Source organism: Lycorma delicatula, chromosome 7 (genome assembly GCF_047948215.1).
Source record: "Lycorma delicatula isolate Av1 chromosome 7, ASM4794821v1, whole genome shotgun sequence".
Lineage (NCBI taxonomy): Eukaryota > Metazoa > Arthropoda > Insecta > Hemiptera > Fulgoridae > Lycorma > Lycorma delicatula.
Genome location: NC_134461.1, coordinates 5,039,768 through 5,059,508, shown reverse-complemented (window position 1 = coordinate 5,059,508; position 19,741 = coordinate 5,039,768). Strand labels below are relative to the sequence as shown.

Below are 19,741 nucleotides of genomic sequence, written 5' to 3'. Positions count from 1 at the left end.
GCAAGAAGAATTTCTGCAAAGTTCATACTATAACTGCTGAGATGCAGCTCATAAGTATCTATAATGAACTAAAAGAACTGCTTCAAACCGACTCAGATTTCCTTTCCAAGGTTGTTCACACATAATTATTATCTACAATAAATTTATACTTTCCGGTAAGATGATTAATGGAGGGTTCTACGCTAAGGGAGGATATGAAAAGAAAATGTCAAGAGAAGCTTTGCAGGAATTACTGGTTCCATCATTACAACAATGCAAAGCTGCATAATTCTTTCACTGTGCAGCAGTTTTTGGTACTTGAATTGGTGTCTGAGTACCCAAGGAGACTACTCTAAAAGTAATTGTGAATAAATTCAGTTATGATGTCATTGTATCTAGTATGTTTATTTTAACATGTCACGACTATGTTGCTCTTGTGTGGCTTGACTGCTATGATATTTATTTGTGAAATTTTTAAAACTTTTTACCGTTAAATGTTTTACTTTATTTAAATTATTAACAACTGATTTAAAAAAATTGCTTTTGTTTATTTATTTATAATTGAATAACCTATCTGTTTTGTATTTTGCATCATAAGTCGTCATCTAGGTCTTTTGTAATTTTCAGAGATACTATTAACAAAGCTTTACAATCTACAAAGCTTCGGAAGTCGCCTTTTAAGTTTTTACAAACAACCACTAGATGATGCTATTGAGATGTGACATTACTATATTGAGATGTAAAATTTGATTTCTTTTATTGTTACAAAAGTGGCAGCTCAGAAATCGACTGAGTAGTTGGTGTACAATGAGTGTTTAAAAAAAAAACAGTGTTGTGAAAAAATGGAAATTTCATATAAAGCTTTTGTTGGATGATTGTTTACAATTTTAGTAAGGGCCTAACTCGACAACAGTGCTTCAAATTGCTATTTACAATCGGTTTACAGAATTTTTTTGTGTCTGTCAGCGAGAATTTTGTGAAGATCAACCAAAATCGGTTGTTCCAAAAAACATTGATGCTGTGCACAATATGATTGGCATGTGACTTACCGTGAGATAGAGGCATCCTTAGGCTGCAGTACATTCGATTTTGGATGAACATTTAGTTGCAAAAAAGATCTGTTCCCAATGAATTCTGCATAATTTGACTGAAGCTCAAAAATAGGTTCACGTCAATCGGTGTAAGGAAATGCAAATTCCGTGTACAACATTTTAACAGGAGACGAAACTTGAATGTATTCGTATAAGCTGGAAACTAAGGTGTAATCAACTGTTTTGGTGTTCCAAGATGAACTGAATCCAACAAAAGTGGTTTGTTTGTGAAGCACTTCAGGGTGGAAACAATGTTTTGAGAATATTTGCTTCAGATGCATGTAAAAGTGTATAAATTTTAAAGGTGAAACTTTGAGAAACAATAAAACGATTTGTTCCAGAAAGCTTTTTTCTTTCATTGTTTTTGTGAGAACTTAAAAGGCGACTGTCGCATTATTAGCAAATAACTGAAAATGAAGAGAGCACTCGAATTCCATTTACAAAAAAAATCACTTAAATCTTAATTTAGATGGCCATTATGATTGTCAAATAATAATCAGTAGATGAGAAAATGTGTAAAACTATCTTGCAAAGGATTGCAAAACTTCCCTGTTCAAAAAAAAAAATGTTAAATGGAAATAATACAATCAAATTAAGTAGAAACTTTATTTAATTTTAAATAAAAATTGTAAATATTGTGACCAACTTGAATAAAAGATATCAAAATGGTCAGTAAAAAAATTTGGGCCAGATTTGAATCCCACTTGATCAAATTAAATGTTTACCTTAAAAATTATGCAGTATTAAATAAAAGTAAAAAAAAAGAGGAAAAAAACCCAATTTCTTAGTAAAAAATGTTGGGATTCCCTTGACTGAATGATGTTTTACAATCAGAATTGTAGTATTTAAAGTATATTTAATAAAAAAATAAACAGTTTTAGTAAAAAAAAATTGGTCCTGCCATGAGTCCCTTAATCAATAGATACTTCATAAAATTCAGAAATGAAAAAAATTCAAAGATTTTTAAATTCTTAAATCGGGTTCCATTTCTTTAAAATGTTTCCAGGTCATTTACATTAATTCTAGATGCTGTTGGATTTTCAATTTTGAAAATTAAAGTTAAAATTGATGCTTCCTTTATCCAGTGAGTTTGAAAATCAAACCAAAGCTGGATACATAAATCCAAAAATTTATGACAAATTTCAACTTTTTGGTCAATGTGTTACGAGGTAACTGTTTAAAAATAATGTAGAATGTCCAATCATCCTTAAATTTGTTCTACATAAAATTTTGGAATTTTAAGTAATTTAATGAGTTTCATATTGATAAAGCTTAATTTTCTATGATCGCTATACAAAAAGTAAAAGATTGAAAATGGTGAAAACTACCCCTCCAACTATTTTGATTTGGCCAACATTTAATGCCATCAATACTCCATAAATTAAAATTTTTTAAGCCATTTTTCAAAGAGTAAATAACCTGATAACCAACATCGTGACATATTTCTTTACTTTCTCTGTATAGTGATGCAGCTGCAGTAGCAGTAGAGCTAAAAGCAAGAAAGTAAAAAGAAGGTTTTATTTTAAAAATGATAACAGAGAAATAATATTAATTAATAGAATAGTTAGTAAATAAATTGAAATGACCATCTAGTTTTATATTTAAGTACATTCTTTTTTTAACACTGAACGATGAATATTGTAGAAAACTTTCTGTGATTGAGTTTACATATTGCATGATATACAATAATTTTATTTGTCTTGTTTTCAGGATGAATTTGTGAAATTACAGCGAAGATGGTACGATGTAAAGCAGCTGAAAACAGATGCTGATGCTCGACTTATTACTGCTCAAAAAGCACAGATACTTGTAAGATTGCTATTCATTCTTTTTTTAAATAAGAAATATAGAATCTTTTTTACCTACTACACAGAATTCTTATTTAACAATTTAGATGTTAGCATTTGTCAAATCTAATTAGTATATTCGTAATTTTTGGTCTCCTGATCCCCTAAAGGAAGACACCCTTCAACCGCCCCCTCCGTACCTGGCCCAGATGGGCTTTATTGGAGGTCATCTTATAAACCTTGGCATATGACATCTTTTAGTCATCTTGGCCCAGGATACCACCGATGCAGAATCCCACACTCTCATCAGGGTAACACTTACCAAAAATAACATAACACATCTTTAGTCTTGAACAAGACTGAAAACTATAGTCACTGAAGGAACTGAATCGCCTACCTACCCAAAAGGTAAAGCGAATTCACGTGCGACACAAACACGGAAAACACTAAAACAAAAACACAAAAATAAAACTAATTATAGTTATTAGTTTTATTTTCCAAAGTTTTATCAACCAAAACTGATATAATGCTAACAAAACAAAAACAACACTAAAGAAATTGTAACAAAACAAAGTACTTAGGAACAAGACCAAGATTCCCTCTGAAATCCTTTCCGAAGCCAAATAGTGCAGAAATTTTGTAACCACTGACCATTCAGCCTGGTCCTTCCTGTTTTGACTGATGTCAACTGTTGTTCCAACAGTATCCAGTTTACAAATTACTGTGGTGCGCTCCAAATCATATATGGCGCACTCATACAACACATGAAGGCATTGTACTGCACCCCACACTGTAGGCGCAGACCCGAATCCAGCCGGTCTACCCCTGAAGACCCCGTGACTGGTAAGAAACTGAGTTATGTACTTGTCAGGGGAAACCCATGAGACACCCCACACCCTTCTAATATCTGGGAAGAGATTGTACACATATCACCCATCAATAGTCTCATCCCATCTAGCCTCTCATATGTCATAATCATGTTGCTCGATTTCCCACATCTTTTCAGAAGTCAACTCACCCAATTTCCTAGCAACATAACCACTTCTGTCTCTCAAGAGCTAGAATATTAACCATTTCTCTCACAATCACCAAGAGTGCCTCCTGTGAAACCATCCGGTAACTACCAGTTACCATCAAAAGTAATAGTCGTTGGGCCCTCAATAATATATCTCTATAACTGTGGAATTTCATCCTATCTGCCTAAACTGGTGCAGCATACAACAAAATTGCTTCACACACGCCCTTGTACAGGATGCTTAGGGTCCTAAAATCGAGTCCCCAATCCAGATTGACCACATGTTGGGTCCCGAAAAAGGCTCTACAAGCCTTTTCTGCGACGTATTGAAGGTGAACTGAAATTTTTTATTAAGATACACCTCTTAATTTGATGGCCTGACATCGATACTCGAACTCGCTGACTCTCCACCAAACGATCTTTGTGGAGCATCATCGTGGTCTTCTCTGGGCTGAAAGTCACTATATTGATGAGCCCGAAGCTCAAGCACCCTGCGTGCACGAGTGGCCCCTGAGTTTGATCTCCCTCTGTGAGCATCCTTCGAACAGCAGGACCCTGTTGTCCATATAGGCCACAACAAAATACCCACTGGACAACCTGAGCCACAGAAGAGAGTCAAATTCCACTACTCGTAAAAGAGGATCCAATACATTGCCTTGGGAACAACCCTTAGACAGGGTCTTCCCTACTTCATGGCTGCCCTCATGGAGCAATTCATCCTAATGACTGAAATAACTTTTCAACACCTGCAGTTCATTTTCAGTCCATCTCCGCCTCTAATTGGAAAATGGCAGAGGACCACCACAAATTGTTAAACATTCCTGAAATGTCTAGGAAGATCCCCCAAGAGACATATTCCGCCTCACTGGCCAACGCTATACTCATCACATGAAGTATGGCATTCTCGGTGCCTTTTCCAGGGCGAAACCCATACTGATTTTCCATCAACAACCCATGCGAGGCCAACCTCTCATTTATACAAAGATAGAGAACACTTCAAAGACCTTGCTGGTAACCAGTAGCAATGTCAGGGGCCAAACATTTGGTCTGTCCAAATAAAATAGTTTTGTTGATGAATTTCCTACCTTTGAGTAATTTTTAATTAATATATAGGGGTGTTCTGGGATGTATTTTCTGAACTTCAGGAACTGATTCACTACACCAAAATGAGCAGACGTTCATGTAGACATATGTCTTATTTTCCTTCAGGACGCCTTTTTTTGTGATAAAAAAATTATTTCTCAGGAACCTACTGATTATTTCGGGTAAAGCTACTGTAAATAAATTTGGCAGACCTAAGACCCAGCACAACGCGATTCTGATTATTTTTGGCCCCTCAAACATTAATTTTTTGTAAATGAAGAAATTATGCAATTTTAAAAAATTTATCAGTTTTCTAAATATGTAAATCTCTTAATTCAATGAGTACTGCATTGATTTCAATGAATCTTTTTTATTTCCTTTATTATTTTTATAGAGAAACATATAGACCAGGCATGTCAAACTTGCACCCCTCAATGATTATTTGTGTGCCCCAGGCCCTGCCATGCGATATGTAAATATCGTGCCCTTTTTCCGATAGGCTTACCAATTTCCCTCCCCCACTAGCAGTGAATATTTTAGCAGCTGACTACCACATTTCAGACCAGTAGTCTTGTACAAAGTGATTTGATTGGCGGGTGTAAAACAAGTTATCTTTTGCTCATTAATTTGTACAATTATTCAGTGTCTGGTAAATTAATGTTCAAGAAAAAAAATTAATATTTATTAAAATGTTCTATTATTTTAAACTGCTTTAATAATTATTCATTTATTTCAGCCTTTCTATTTAGCATGTCACTATTGAAAACAAATGGTAGTAAAAATTAACAAAAAATTGTTGACAAACTCAAAATTTCCAAGAAAAGTGGGAATTGGAATTTTTTTGCTGTAAAGAAATAATAAAATAATCTGCTTGATATGTAATATGCTATTAGTGTACCAAAATTATAAAACATGAGTTGTCATTATGAACAGTAGTATATAATAATTATGAACGGTTAATGAGACAAGAAAAACTGAAAGGGCTCAAGTTGGGACTGCAAAAACAAGAGTTAGTATTTACTAAAAAAAATAGGAGAAAGTAAAGTGGTGGTATATGCAAGTTACTTCGTGTCTGAGTTGATAGCAGAAACACTTGAAACTTTTTATTGATGGTAATTTCATAAGGAATTTATAATTAAAGCTGCAGAAATTTGTTTTTGGAAATAAGAAGGCTTTTCAAGCAGTTCCTTTGTCCAAATACAGTTGAGGAAAGAGTTACTGATTTGGCTATTAATTTAATTATGCAGATCAAAGCAAAATCATCTAGTTTTGAAGCTTTTTCCATTGCCTGTGACAGGAGTGTGGACATCAGGATTGTAGCTTAATTAGCTGCGTTTCTTTGTGCTTGTTTGGATTTCAACATTTTTGAGAAATTGTTAGAACTAAAATCGATGCATAACAACCTATCTAACTTTCTACAGATTGCTTGTTAATCGGTAACTACAGATTCACATTTAGCAACTGAAAAACACAGAAGGCTTTTTCTGTTCAGGATTTGCCATCTTTGTTAGTACTGCTGTAAAGCAGAAAGATAGGAAATAATCTACAGCCATGCACACAACTAAAACTGTCCTTTTTGCTCTTGATTCTAGCCATAAATCAACACTATATACCTCATCTGATAGATGTTAAAACAACTGATATCTTTTTTTACACTGTAACTGCTATGATATTTTGACTTTTTTTTAGGAATTAAAGAGTATTATTGAAAAATTGGAGAAAAGACCAGAATCACCTCAGTTTGTAACGTTAGAAGGTTCAACTAATTTGAGCTGGGTTCATGGTGTTGTTGAAGCAGCCAGGTGAATATGTATAAAGCAAATTATAATTTTATTGAGCACTTTGTTCATATTATGTTACACAGTTGTAATTATTAGTGGCAATTAATAATTACCACCAAATTAATAATAAACTCAATCTAAACTTAACCAATTTATATACAAGGACTTTTCACATACATTGATCATTATCAGTTATTTAAATACTATCTTTATAAAGGCAAATGCACTACAATGATAGAAAAAAAATTTTTGTTAAGTTTTCTCTGAGTGTGATACCATTTCTTGGATTGCTTTTTTGCGTACGTTACAGATTTGTAAATTCGATTTTTCTATCACCCTTAGTTTTAAATAAATTACGCTTAAAAAAAAATTAAGAGGAAATATAGTTAAAATCTATAAAATTTATAATTTTGCATGGCCATACCTATGTTAGAATGATTTCATTGATGCTTTTCTTTTATAAATTAGCCTCAGGCACATCCTCAATTAATGTCCAACAGTAATTGGCTAGCATGGTAATATTCCATTTCCCTTTATAGCGGCTTTCCATCACTGAAATGTCTTGGTGGAAACGTTCACCGTGTTTGTCACTTACGTCTCTGAGGTTGTCTGGGAAAAAATTCAGATGTGAGTGGAGGAAATGTATTTTCAAAGACATATTACATTCCATACCTCTGTATGAAGTAAGAAGTTGATTAACAATATCGTGGTAATTGTTGGATTTTGTTGAATCTTACTCCTGCCTGCCCATTATTTGACGCTAAGTTAATTATTCTAAAATCACCTGACCAAAACTCGCCTTCCTCTTCCCACCGAACCTCACTAATTCCTACTACATCTACATTTATCCTATCCATTTCCCTTTTTAAATTAAGAAATACTATAAACAGGAAATGCAAACTAGTAAAAGAAGAGTGGATTAAAGAAAAGTGTTCAGAAGTGGAAAGAGAAATGAACATTAGTAAAATAGACGGAGCATACACGAAAGTTAACGAAAATTTTGGGGTACATAAATTAAAATCTAATAATGTGTTAAACAAAGATGGTACACCAATATTATTAAAGAAAAACAAACCGACATACTTGGCGTTTATAGACCTAGAAAAGGCTTTCGATAACGTAGACTGGAATAAAATGTTCAGCATTTTAAAAAAATTAGGGTTCAAATACAGAGATAGAAGAACAATTGCTAACATGTACAGGAACCAAACAGCAACAGTAACAATTGAAGAACATAAGAAAGAAGCCGTAATAAGAAAGGGAGTCCGACAAGGGTGTTCCCTGTCTCTGTTACTTCTTAATCTTTCAGGAAAGTTATAGAAAATTTTGGGGTACATAAATTAAAATCTAATAATGTGTTCAACAAAGATGGTACACCGATTTATAATACAAAAGGTAAAGTTGATAGGTGGGTGGAATATATTGAAGAGTTATACGGAGGAAATGAATTAGAAAATGGTGTTATAGAGATTGAAGAGGATGAAATGGGAGAAACAATACTGAGATCTGAATTTAAGAGGGCATTAAAAGATTTGAATGGCAGAAAGGCTGCCGGAATAGACGGAATACCTGTAGAATTACTGCGCAGTGCAGGTGAGGAAGCGATTGATAGATTATACAAACTGGTGTGTAATATTTATGAAAAAGGGGAAGTTCCGTCAGACTTCAAAAAAAGTGTTATAGTCATGATACCAAAGAAAGCAGGGGCAGATAAATGTGAAGAGTATAGAACAATTAGTTTAAAGAGTCATGCATAAAAAATCTTAACTAGAATTCTATATAGAAGAATTGAGAGGAGAGTGGAAGAAGTGTTAGAAGACCAATTTGGTTTCAGGAAAAGTATAGGGACAAAGGAAGCAATTTTAGCACTCAGATTAATAGTAGAAGGAAGATTAAAAAAAAATAAGCCAACATACTTAGCATTTATAGACCTGGAAAAGGTGTTTATAGACTAGAAAAAACATAGACTGGAATAAAATGTTCAACATTTTGAAAAAATTAGTGTTCAAATACAGAGTTAGAAGAACAATAGCTAACATTTAGAGCAGTCAAACAGTAACAGTAATAACAGAAGAACATAAGAAATAACCCATAATAAAAAAGGGAGTCTGACAAGGATGTTCTCTATCCCATTACTTTTTAATCTTTACATAGAACTAGTAGTTGATGATGTTAAAGAACAGTTTAGATCCGGAGTAACAGTACAAGGTGAAAAGATAGAGATGTTACGATTTGCTGATGATATAGTAATTGTAGCTGAGAATAAAAAAGATTTAGAAGAAACAATGAACAGCATGGATGAAATCCTTCGCAAGAACTACCACATGAAAATAAACAAGAACAAAACGAAAGTAATGAAATGTAGAAATAACGAAGATGAACCACTGAATGTAAAAATAGAAAAAGAAAAAGATTGTGGAGGTAGAAGAATTTTATTATTTGGGAAGTAGAATTACTAAAGATGGATGAAGCAGGAGCAATATAAAATAATGAATAGCACAGGCGAAACGAGCCTTCAATCAGAAATAAAATTTTTTTACATCAAAAATTAATTTAAATGTCAGGAATAGATTTTTGAAAGTATATGTTTGTAGCGTAGCTTTATATGGAAGTGAAACTTGGATGTTCAAAGTACCTGAGAGAAAAAGATTAGAAGCTTTTGAAATATGATGCTACAGGAGAATGTTAAAAATCAGATGGGTGGATAAAGTGACAAATGAAGAGGTGTTGTGACAAATTAATGATGAAAGAAGCGTTTGGAAAAATATAGTTAAAAGAAGAGACAGACTTATAGGCCACATATTCAGGCATTCTGGAATAGTCGCTTTAATATTGGAGATAGAAGGGTAAAATTGTGCATGCAGGCAACGTTTGGAATATGTAAAACAAATTGTTAGGGATGTAGGATGTAGATGGTATACTGAAATGAAATGACTGGCACTAGATAGGGAATCTTGGAGAGCTGCATCAAACCAATCAAATGACTGAAGACAAAAAAAAAATTCCTAACCAAGTCATTTAATTCACCTTGTAGTATAAGATGTGGCTTATTGGAAGATAATTTAAAATCAAAATCATTGTCTTAAGGACTGCCTGATTCTTCATCACTGCTTTTGAAACATACATTCACAGGTGGCTCAGGAACTGAAATAATTTCACTGTGAAGTAAAGGCCTGATTGCAAATTGCAATGAAGGATATTTTACAGTAAGTTTAGATTTTTTAAAAATTTCAGGCACACTTGTTTAACAAAAGTAACAATCGGTTACATGATCCTTTGGTTCATGCCAAACCATAGGTACACCAAACAGCAAAGCCTTCCGTGTACCTTTCAGCCATCCTCTTAAATATACAGAATAATTAGCGCATACTGTATGAGGAGTCCACGTCCTTATCCTGATCACCAATTTTTCACCGAAGGTACAAACGATATGCTTTTTTAATGTGATGATTAATCCACAGAGATGATTAATCTTGCCCATGAAGGCTCACTTCAATATTAGACATGATGTCATAATGTATGACTATGATATAACTTAATTCTTTGTCTAGTCTGTTTATTTATAGCTTACAAATTACATTAACAAGTTAAATAATAAAAAATGAATTAAAAAAATACAATATAGGAGCTTAAAATGCTAAAATTAAAAAAAATCTTTTAATTAAAATTTAACAATTTTTCAAAAATGGTGGGCGATAGAAAGATTCTGAGTTAATATTTGTTTTCAGCATCAAAAAACAGATTAAAATCACGTATCGCATGTTAGCAAACAAAAATTATGTTTATCAGTGTTTTTTAAGTGATAGTTGTCATGATCAGCTGATTTAGGATCAGTTATGATTAAGCGAGCTGTAAGACTGTGCTGATTTAAACATTCATTTTCAAAAATTTACTTATTATTTATAAGGGTGTATCATATTTATATTTAAAAATGCAATATTTTTCTAAATATTCAAGTTAATATTTTTATTAAATTAGAAATTTTAATAATTTTAACATTATTATTATTAATATTATTACTCATGTTTATGTGTAATGAGATACAACTGGAAAATTATCTTGTTTATTTCTGCTCTCAAAAAATCTATGACGAAAGAATCTGTTTGCTTTTACTAACGCCTATTTCTTTAAATTCATTACAATTAACTTTATATGAGCCACCATTATTAAATTTATCGTGCGATATAATTTTAGTTATGTAATTTCAACTAATTTGATAAACCATTAACCGGCCTAAGTTAAACTATAATCTTCACTAGTTTAAATAACTGAAATAACAGTATTGTAAATTAAAATAACCAAAGTAGTATTTTGTTTCTGTTTTACATTTTAGCATATCAGTTTGTTTTAGATTAAAGAAATTTGAAAATCTTTAAGAGTTAAAAAATAAAAATGCGTATGCTGCTTTACCCTTATCACAAATTCACTATTGAAAACTAGAATATCCAGTTTATATTTTTTGATTATGCTGGTCTGAGTGATCGTATTCCTTATTTGGAACCGTCCTTATTTTCATGGTTTAAGGTTATCGGTAACAGTTTTATTCTTATTATTGACACTTGCTGTACAGTTCGCTATCACCATCCATACTTACAGTATTCATTGCACATGTCACAGCTTTCATTCTTTACAATTTGTTTTAGTTTTTAATCTTAATGATTTTCACATTTTATCACATTTGTCATCTTTTTGCAATACAAAATAGCAACTGAACTCCTATGCAAATTCTTTATACAAGTAACATATCTTTGAAAGATATAAAGCACAACTGAAGGCCGATCAACAACCTTGTATGTAACACATTAAGGTTAAAGACATACTTTAACCATTATAAAGTTAAATATTATTCTTTTTAATAGTAAATTATTACAAGTGAACATGTAAAACTATCATAAGTAAGGAATTAAACCTTCCCGCGATTGTTTTTTTTTTTTTTTTTTATTAATGTTGATCTAACCATTTTTTCTTTCAGGTATAATTAGGTGAAGGTTCTGTGCATATGTATGTAAATATTATTTTAGAAATTAAAAATATTTCATACTAGAAAAAATCAAAACTGTGTATTTAATTTTATATTAAAATAGACTGTTAAGCATTTCAGAAGATAGTATTAATGGTTGCTAGTATTTTGATAAATTTTGTCTGCGAGTAATTTATTAATGCCTTAATATAAGTAAAAATTTGTTGAGTAGATGTAAAAACATTTTAAGTTATTGTTTTAACTTATTAAAGTTATTTTTTCCCCTGCAGAACTGAAGCGGATGAAATGCGTAAAAAAGTAAATTATTGTTTGCTTTCTCAGTGGATGTTGGAAGAAAAATTGCACGAAACAACTAGCAGTTTAGTACAAGTTCGTGAGAAAATGATGGATTTAGAAGCTGAAAATGCCAAATATAAATTACAAGAAAATTCCCAGGGAAATAACGATAAGGGTACGGTACCGTATGATTTACAAGATTTAATTTTTCATTATTTGCTATTTCAATAATCCGCATATTATTAGACATATTTTTTTCCATCTTCAGTCATTTGACTGGTTTGATGCAGCTCTCCAAGATTCCCTATCTAGTACCAGTCGTTTCATTTCGGTATACCCCCTTCATCATACATCCCTAACAATTTTTTTTACATATTCCAAATGTCGCCTGCCTGCACAATTTTTCCCTTCTACCTGTCCCTCCAATATTAAAGCGATTATTCCAGAATGCCTTAATATGCGGTCTATAAGTCAAGACATATTATATAAGATTCTAACATATTTGCTACAGGTTAGCAAAAATTGGGAAATTTCAACCCCTTTTGATTACTAAAGTAATCAAATAAGTCTGCATATTCTATTCATTATAAAGTAAATTTACAATTTTCTTTAATATTAGGTACCTAAAATAAAAAATTTTGATAAATAAAATATTTTTAAAATGCTAAGTAGTTATTGAAATAAATTGGAAAACAGATTACATTTAAAACTGTTTACAAAAATTTTATTTAATATTTAAACTTAGATGACTATTTCAATTGTTAAACAATCATCAGGGGTAGACTCCAAAAAAATATTTATTAAAAAGATATATAAATTAAACGATAAAGGATATAAATACCAGTTTGACAAATAAACTATTTATGAAATACTACAAAACTGGTTTTTAATATTTATTTTTATTTTTTTTTCATTTATTTACTTTTTTACATGTACTTTTTCCACAGTTTCTACTGATTGTTTAATCGTTTTGAATGACAAATCAACTATCTAGGTTTAGTAAGTAAAATTTCTATAAATGGTTTTTCAGCACGATCATGTTTTTAACTTTATTTGAAATATTTAACAAAATACTAACAGGCTCCAAAAAAATCTACTGGAAGTTGTTAGATAATGCCTGCTGGACAGTTATACTGTTCGGTTATGTTCTGGGCATCACAGTTTTAGTTCTGAATCGAAATTATAGAAAAATTTGTCCATAATTTTAAATCATATTAAGGAAATGCATGTTCTATGTAAAATACATTTTCATAAATTTTTTTTGCTCGTGCAATCATCGCCTGACAGATTATATAATTCATAGTATAGTCTAAATTGAGAGAAAACATAGTATAGTGTAAATTAAGATATAATGATATATTGAAATCAAAGTGGTCAAAACATTTTTTTTTTTTTTTTACAAAAAATGTCATTTTAGTGAATTTCCATTTTCTTTTTAATGGGAACATTAAAAAGCAAAGTTGTCATATTTAATGCGATGAAAATCCAATAGAAATACATAAACAGGCAATTAAATTGTAACATGTCAGTCTTTGATGTGATTATGGGCTAGAGGTGTTATTAGACCAAACGTTTTTTAATGAAGCAAGGCAAAAGTCGGTAAATGACTTTGTGCCGGATATGGATGAACATGGTTCCAGCAAGATGGTGTGACATACCAAACAGCCGATACAGTTGATGATCGAGAACAAAGTTTAGAGGCAGTATTTTTTCATGACATGGTGATGAAAACTGGCCTTCCAGATCGTGCAATTTGTTGCTATTGAATTATTTATTATTATTATTTATTTTAGGGTTTTGTTAAAAGCAAGATAAATTGTCGGTAGTACACAAACCATCCATGAGTTCGAAGACAATATCATAATGCCTATATAATATTATAATATTAATGAGGAAAATCACAATTAATGTTCAAGTCTCATTGAAAATTTTAAAAAAGAGTACTGAAATATATATTTATACGAGGGTAAATCAATTATAAACAGGATATTATTTTTTTTTAAAATTATTATTGAAAAATAAAAGGAAAATATAATTTATTTTTCTACAGTTTCCTGCTTTAGAAATACATTTTTCCCAGTGAGAAGGAAGGTTTTTTATCGCAGCATTGTAGAATGAAGCTGGTTGCATTGTGAGTCAATCGCACATGAATCTCTCCATGCCCTCATCATCTTCAAATTGTTTCCTTCCTAGAACTTCTTTAAGCGGCCCAAGCAAATGAAAATTGCAGGGTGGTAGGTCTAGGCTATATGGAGATCAAGTTGAGTCTAGTGCATTTCTTCTAGTTTTGAGATACATATTAGAACTGCAGTATGGGGTCTGGTGTGGAGGAGAATGGCCTCTTGTAATCTGAATCACCTCTCGGCAACATGCAGCCCTCACCTCGTTCAACAGCTCTCACTAGTTAGCAGAATAGATTGTGCGTCGCTCATGGAAAAAAATCAATGAGCAAAATGCGTCGTCGTACCAAAAAAAACAGTTGAAAGAACCTTGCTAGCCGACAGTCGAGTTTTGGCTTTTACTGGGGCTGCCTCCTCTTTCCTCCGCCACTCCATACTGGCTTGTTTCAACTGGGAAGTGTGATGGTGGACCCATGTTTCATCACAGTTGATGATCCGACTCAAAAATGCATCACCTTCTTTCACAAACCTTGCTGTAAGCCTCTGAGAGACCTCCAAATGTCTCAACTTCTAATCTGCAGTCAAAATGCGAGGAACCCATCTGGCACACACATTACAGAACTTATTAACTTATTCTGTGTTCTGCAATTTCAGATACACACCTGTCGGTCGTCTTCAAGAATTTATCGAACCACGCGAATGTTTTTGTCTGTATTGCTGATCCAACGACGTTGATAATGTTCCTGATTTTCCACTCGTGATTATCCCTCCATGAACTCTTTATGCCAGCCAAACACATGAGTTCTTGACAATGTTTAGTCCCCGAACTGTGCAGGCAATCTCCGGAAAATTTCCATCGCTTGAATTCTTTCATGAGCAAGAAATTTTATAATTATGTGTTGCCCAGTGGGGGTGCACCTGTTGCTCCAACATCTTAAGTGTTACTGACGAATTGGTTGGGAGTGTGGAATAGCCGCCTTTCCCCACTCCTAATGACTCCACTCAAGCATTCTGGAAGCGCAGGCCCAGTCCTACCAACCGTAGACACTCAGGAACAAAAATCCTGTTTATATTTGATTTACTCTCGTATATTATTATATTGTTTTTTATAAATGTTTAACGTATAAAAAATTAGAAAAATAAAATATACTAGATATCTTAGTAATTTTGGAGTAAACTGTTGTTACACATGCAAAATCTTGATATCACAAAATGGCTTTTGTCTGATGTAAAATTCATTTTGACTTAGCCTTATCTTTTAAAATCAATTATTACAGATTAAAAGAATAATTAATAAGATGAATGTTTAATTTCCCCTTCATTAATGCATTTTAATGAAAGTATCTGTTCAGCCAAGGTTGAATACACCAGGTTGAATGTTGCAAGCAACATCAGGCGCAATTAGTACTTGGAAGATAATCACTTGGAACACTGCATGTTTTTTTTTTTTTTTATCAAATAAGTTCATCTCTATTTTCATTATCTGTAAAATGGAAATAATTATTATTATTGCATTTTTGAAAATAAATATTTAAAATTTTTAATTGGTTTCTTCACAGCTGTATTCTCTGTACACTACAGAAAAAAAATTTCCTATATCTCCAAGAAATTAATTAATTTAATCTGATAGATAACAAACTACCCTATGCCTAAGCTGAAAAAATAATTGTTACTTATTACCAAAAATCACTACTAAAAATATATCTTATTTCTATATCCCTCTATTAATACAATTAATATAGACATAATTTTTTGTGAATCTGAAGGGGGGTGATACTGATGTACAGTTTGCCAGAGGTGAGAGGCCCAAAGGGCCTCTGAGCATTGAAAAAATCATTTCGTTAGTAATCTGCCAAAATTTTTCAAACCCATTTTTATGTAAAAGTTTTTCTGTTTTCACTTGTAAAACATGTCTTGTAATTTTTTTCTGTTTCTTTGTGAGATATTCTGTACAAAATTAAAAATAAGAGGGAAGACCAAGTCAAAATGAGGTTCAGCAACAGTGTAGCTCATTATTTGAATTTACTATTTTAGATTACATTATGTTTTGGAAGTGAAAAAATACTATTTAATTCCAATAATATAAATTGTACTTTGCTTCAGGTATAGGTTATTCATGGTTCCCACAGGCAGGAAATATAAACTTAGGAAAACAGTTTAGAAAAAAATCAGCAACAGTAAGAAAAATTGCAAAAAATTTCAGAGAATTGCATTTTTGTTACTGAATTATGTTATTAATAAAGTATTTTTTAAGTAATACCCTTATTATTCTTTTATATTAAAGGAGGAATTTTTTTACCGGTGAAATTTTAACAAAAAGTTACCACTGATTACCATTGAAAAATTTAAAGTTGTTAACCTGTTTTCTTGAAATTACTTTCAAACCACCATGAATTTTTTTCATATTTTAGCCAATTAAATGACATCTAAAAAGACTGTTTAGGAGTCTTTTTAGACATTTCTTTTATGATAGTCCGTCCACATTGTGGACTGCCATTGCTGAAAGGCAGTGACTTCGCACAGTAAAGGAAAGCAACATAATGAAATAATTTAAGTTAAGGACTACTCAGCCTTCACTGAAAAATTTCTTATCCTCCCAGTGGATAGCTTATTTTGTACAACACTGAGAACCTACATGTAATCTCCACCTTAGAAATATAGTCTTTATAACAAAAATAAGTATTTGTGTTAGTTTGCATAATGAAGTAGAGTCAAGTGTATCATTCACTGCTGAAATGCTATTACTCTGACCAGAAGATCCAGACAAAGAACACCACAGATGTATCGCAACCACCATTCTGACAACTGTTGATCAAAGTTTTAGTCTGCTGAGTATAAGTACCACTCTGGTCGATAAAAAAATTTTCATTGATGGGTGAGAAGTCCTTATCTTAGATTATTTCATTATGTTGCCTTCCTTTACTGTGCGAAGACACTGCCTTTTCTATTCTTATGTGAAGATATTGGTGAAACTTTTAAAATTATGTTTCCTGGTAGTTGTATAGCATCATTCCCAGCTTGGCGCTACTAAATGCTCTTACATGGCCTTGCACCATACTTCGCTGGCGTTTTGCAAGTACATTAGAATAATAAAACAAGTAAATGCTGATTGTTAATAACTCTTATTACTTTTAGTCACAGTGATTTTAGTTTTCCTTAAGTTGTGATCGATAATATATTCTTAAATAGTTATTAAATATTGTTTTTTGTGTACTTTACAAAATAAAGTAGGCTAGCTTTATGAAACATTTTTAGCAATCTTAAGGGCGAGCCAATTATTTTTAAAAATTTCTTTAATTAATTTTTATTTTTTATCGGTGTTAGGTTTAGTTACATTGATGTTTATTTTTATCCAAAAAACTTGTTAAATATTGTTGGTGTTGTTTTTTGTACTTTGCAGTGTAATTTACTGAAACAGTTTATCACAAAAAATAGCTGCCTAATTTTAAATGTATATCGTAATAAAATCATTAAAAAATAAACTTTAAAAATGAATGGAATAATAAACAGTGTGAGTTGGGTAGCTATGGGGATGGTGGAGACCGCAAAAAAATAAATTATCTAAATTATATAAGTAAATGTTATTGCAATAGCATAACATGAGAGTTAGGAAATTTTTACTAAATTGGTCAGGAAAAAGCAGTAGAAGTCAGAAAAAATCAATCTTAAAATTCAGTGGAAACCTTGTTATTGTTCTACCTTACATCAATCATGTATTTTAATAATAAAACCTTATATTTAAAAATTGCACTTTTAAGTTCATGCATTTTTGAGTTATATTGAAATATATGTATTATTTATTCCATTTTGTGTTTCAGATACAACCAGTACAAATACCATTAGTACAGAATACGATAATAAAGAAAATATCTTGAATGATGTTAATGCGTGTGATATTAAAGATAAAGATAATGTCTCCAAACCATCACAAAAAGCTGTACATTTTTAATTATAATTAGGAACATGATTTTATTATAGATTATTGCGGTGAAAAATATTCAAAAGCATTATAATTTAAATTTGTTTTTTATTTTAAGTGTTTTTTTTATCTCTAGTTTATGAATGGGATCTAAATGTTATACAGGTTTTATATAAAATAAAGTTTTTAAAAATAATTTTTATGTTTTTTTGTCATCATATATTTTCATTTTAAAAAACTTCTTAGTTGCTTTTATTTAATTTTCACTTTAACAAGTAATTATTAAATGTGTAATCATTGTTCCCTTATTTAGAGACAATGAATATCCCTTTAATTTTTACTTGCTTATATTTGAAAATTTTTATCTGTTTCACGGAAAACACAATTGCCTTTCATAGCTTTTGCAGAATTTTTAATTAATCCCAGTTTGATGTGTAAGGGTAGCAAAAAATTTTTTCTAGTTTAACTGAAGCTCAGGCTGGTGAAAGATGGTTTTTTCATCTGGAGTTAAATTATGTTGTTTCTTTTACTGTTTGGCTTTAACATTCATAAATAAATTAAAAATACTTTTTTTATGAAGGAGGAGGAAAAAGCTCTGTCAGCCACCATCCTCCCTCATCACAAACAGTAGTGTCAGGCTTGTACAGACTAAAAGGCCTCCCCCTTTTACAACAGCCTTGATAATTGCCTTGCGGTATAACTCATGGGCTTACTGAATTTCTTGTAGGACTTCTGCAGATGGTTCAGAGAGTCGTGGACATCTCAATAGCAGCGATGACCCCTAGAAAACAGCTAATGCCTGTCAGTTATCAGCTATCTTGGTGCGCAGGATTTCTCTGCTCATGGGGTTATCGCCTACCATGAGGCCTTGCTATGCAGCAGCTTATCGATTAAATTTTCAGCATTTAACGTTCCTTTTATCGCATTGGACTGTTTTTCAGTTGGGACAGATAATCCTGTGCCATCCTCTTTAAATAGGGGGAGATACTTTTGTCGAGTTCCTCCATCCATGATCGCTACCCAACCGCCTGCCTCAACTTCCTTTAGACTTTGCATGATTAGCATCTCAAAGAGCATATTGAGTAGGCATAGCCTGTAACTAGTAGATCTTCATCCTCTCTACCGGGCTTCTTCAGGAGCATAAGCCTGGTACATTTCCATTCTTCTGGAATCGTCCTGCTGACTAATACATAGTTAAGTACTTCAATGCCACCAGAGGGGGGAACCTCCACAAGTGGCATACAGCTCCACGACTGTGATACGTGGATTGTCCAGGGCCACCATCTCCCTTTAGCATAATTGCCACTTCTAGGGAACAGCACCCTGTTCACACCCCTTGTCTGCTTACCAGAGAGAACAGTAGCGTTCTAACAAACCTGCCCACAGTGATTTTACACACATTCCCCCAGGGATACTCGTTAATTTATTCACAAAGTTCTATCCACGTGATCTTTTCAATGCAATTCCGAATTTTGTTCGCCTATCCTCTAGCCCTGCCCCTTCTCCTTCTCTGTAGAGCCCTTCTAGCTGCCTAAGATTGGCAATTTCACCAGTAAGTCCTGTAGCTTCTAGAATGGCTACTCCTCTTTTACAGGACCAGCTCAAGAGCCTAAAAAGATAAAAATACTTAGCTCTTCTGTTAGGGATGCACTTAGGATACATTAAGTGCATCCCTAACAGAAGAGCTATTACTTTCAAATTTTTGTACA

General features: G+C 32.3%; 1 protein-coding gene across 3 annotated transcripts in view; it reads left to right on the top strand.

The window, feature by feature from the left end:
* Window positions 1-18,192, top strand: part of LOC142327519 (uncharacterized) — a 52,300-nt gene extending 34,108 nt beyond the window's left edge. For all 3 annotated transcript variants that reach the window (XM_075370648.1, XM_075370649.1, XM_075370646.1), the window contains exons 7-10: window positions 2,781-2,879; window positions 6,645-6,757; window positions 11,987-12,168; window positions 17,932-18,192. In XM_075370648.1, the coding sequence (XP_075226763.1) occupies window positions 2,781-2,879; window positions 6,645-6,757; window positions 11,987-12,168; window positions 17,932-18,062 (525 nt within the window). In that variant the 3' untranslated portion in view covers window positions 18,063-18,192. The remainder of the gene's footprint in view (window positions 1-2,780; window positions 2,880-6,644; window positions 6,758-11,986; window positions 12,169-17,931) is intronic.
* The last annotated feature ends 1,549 nt before the right edge of the window (window positions 18,193-19,741 follow it).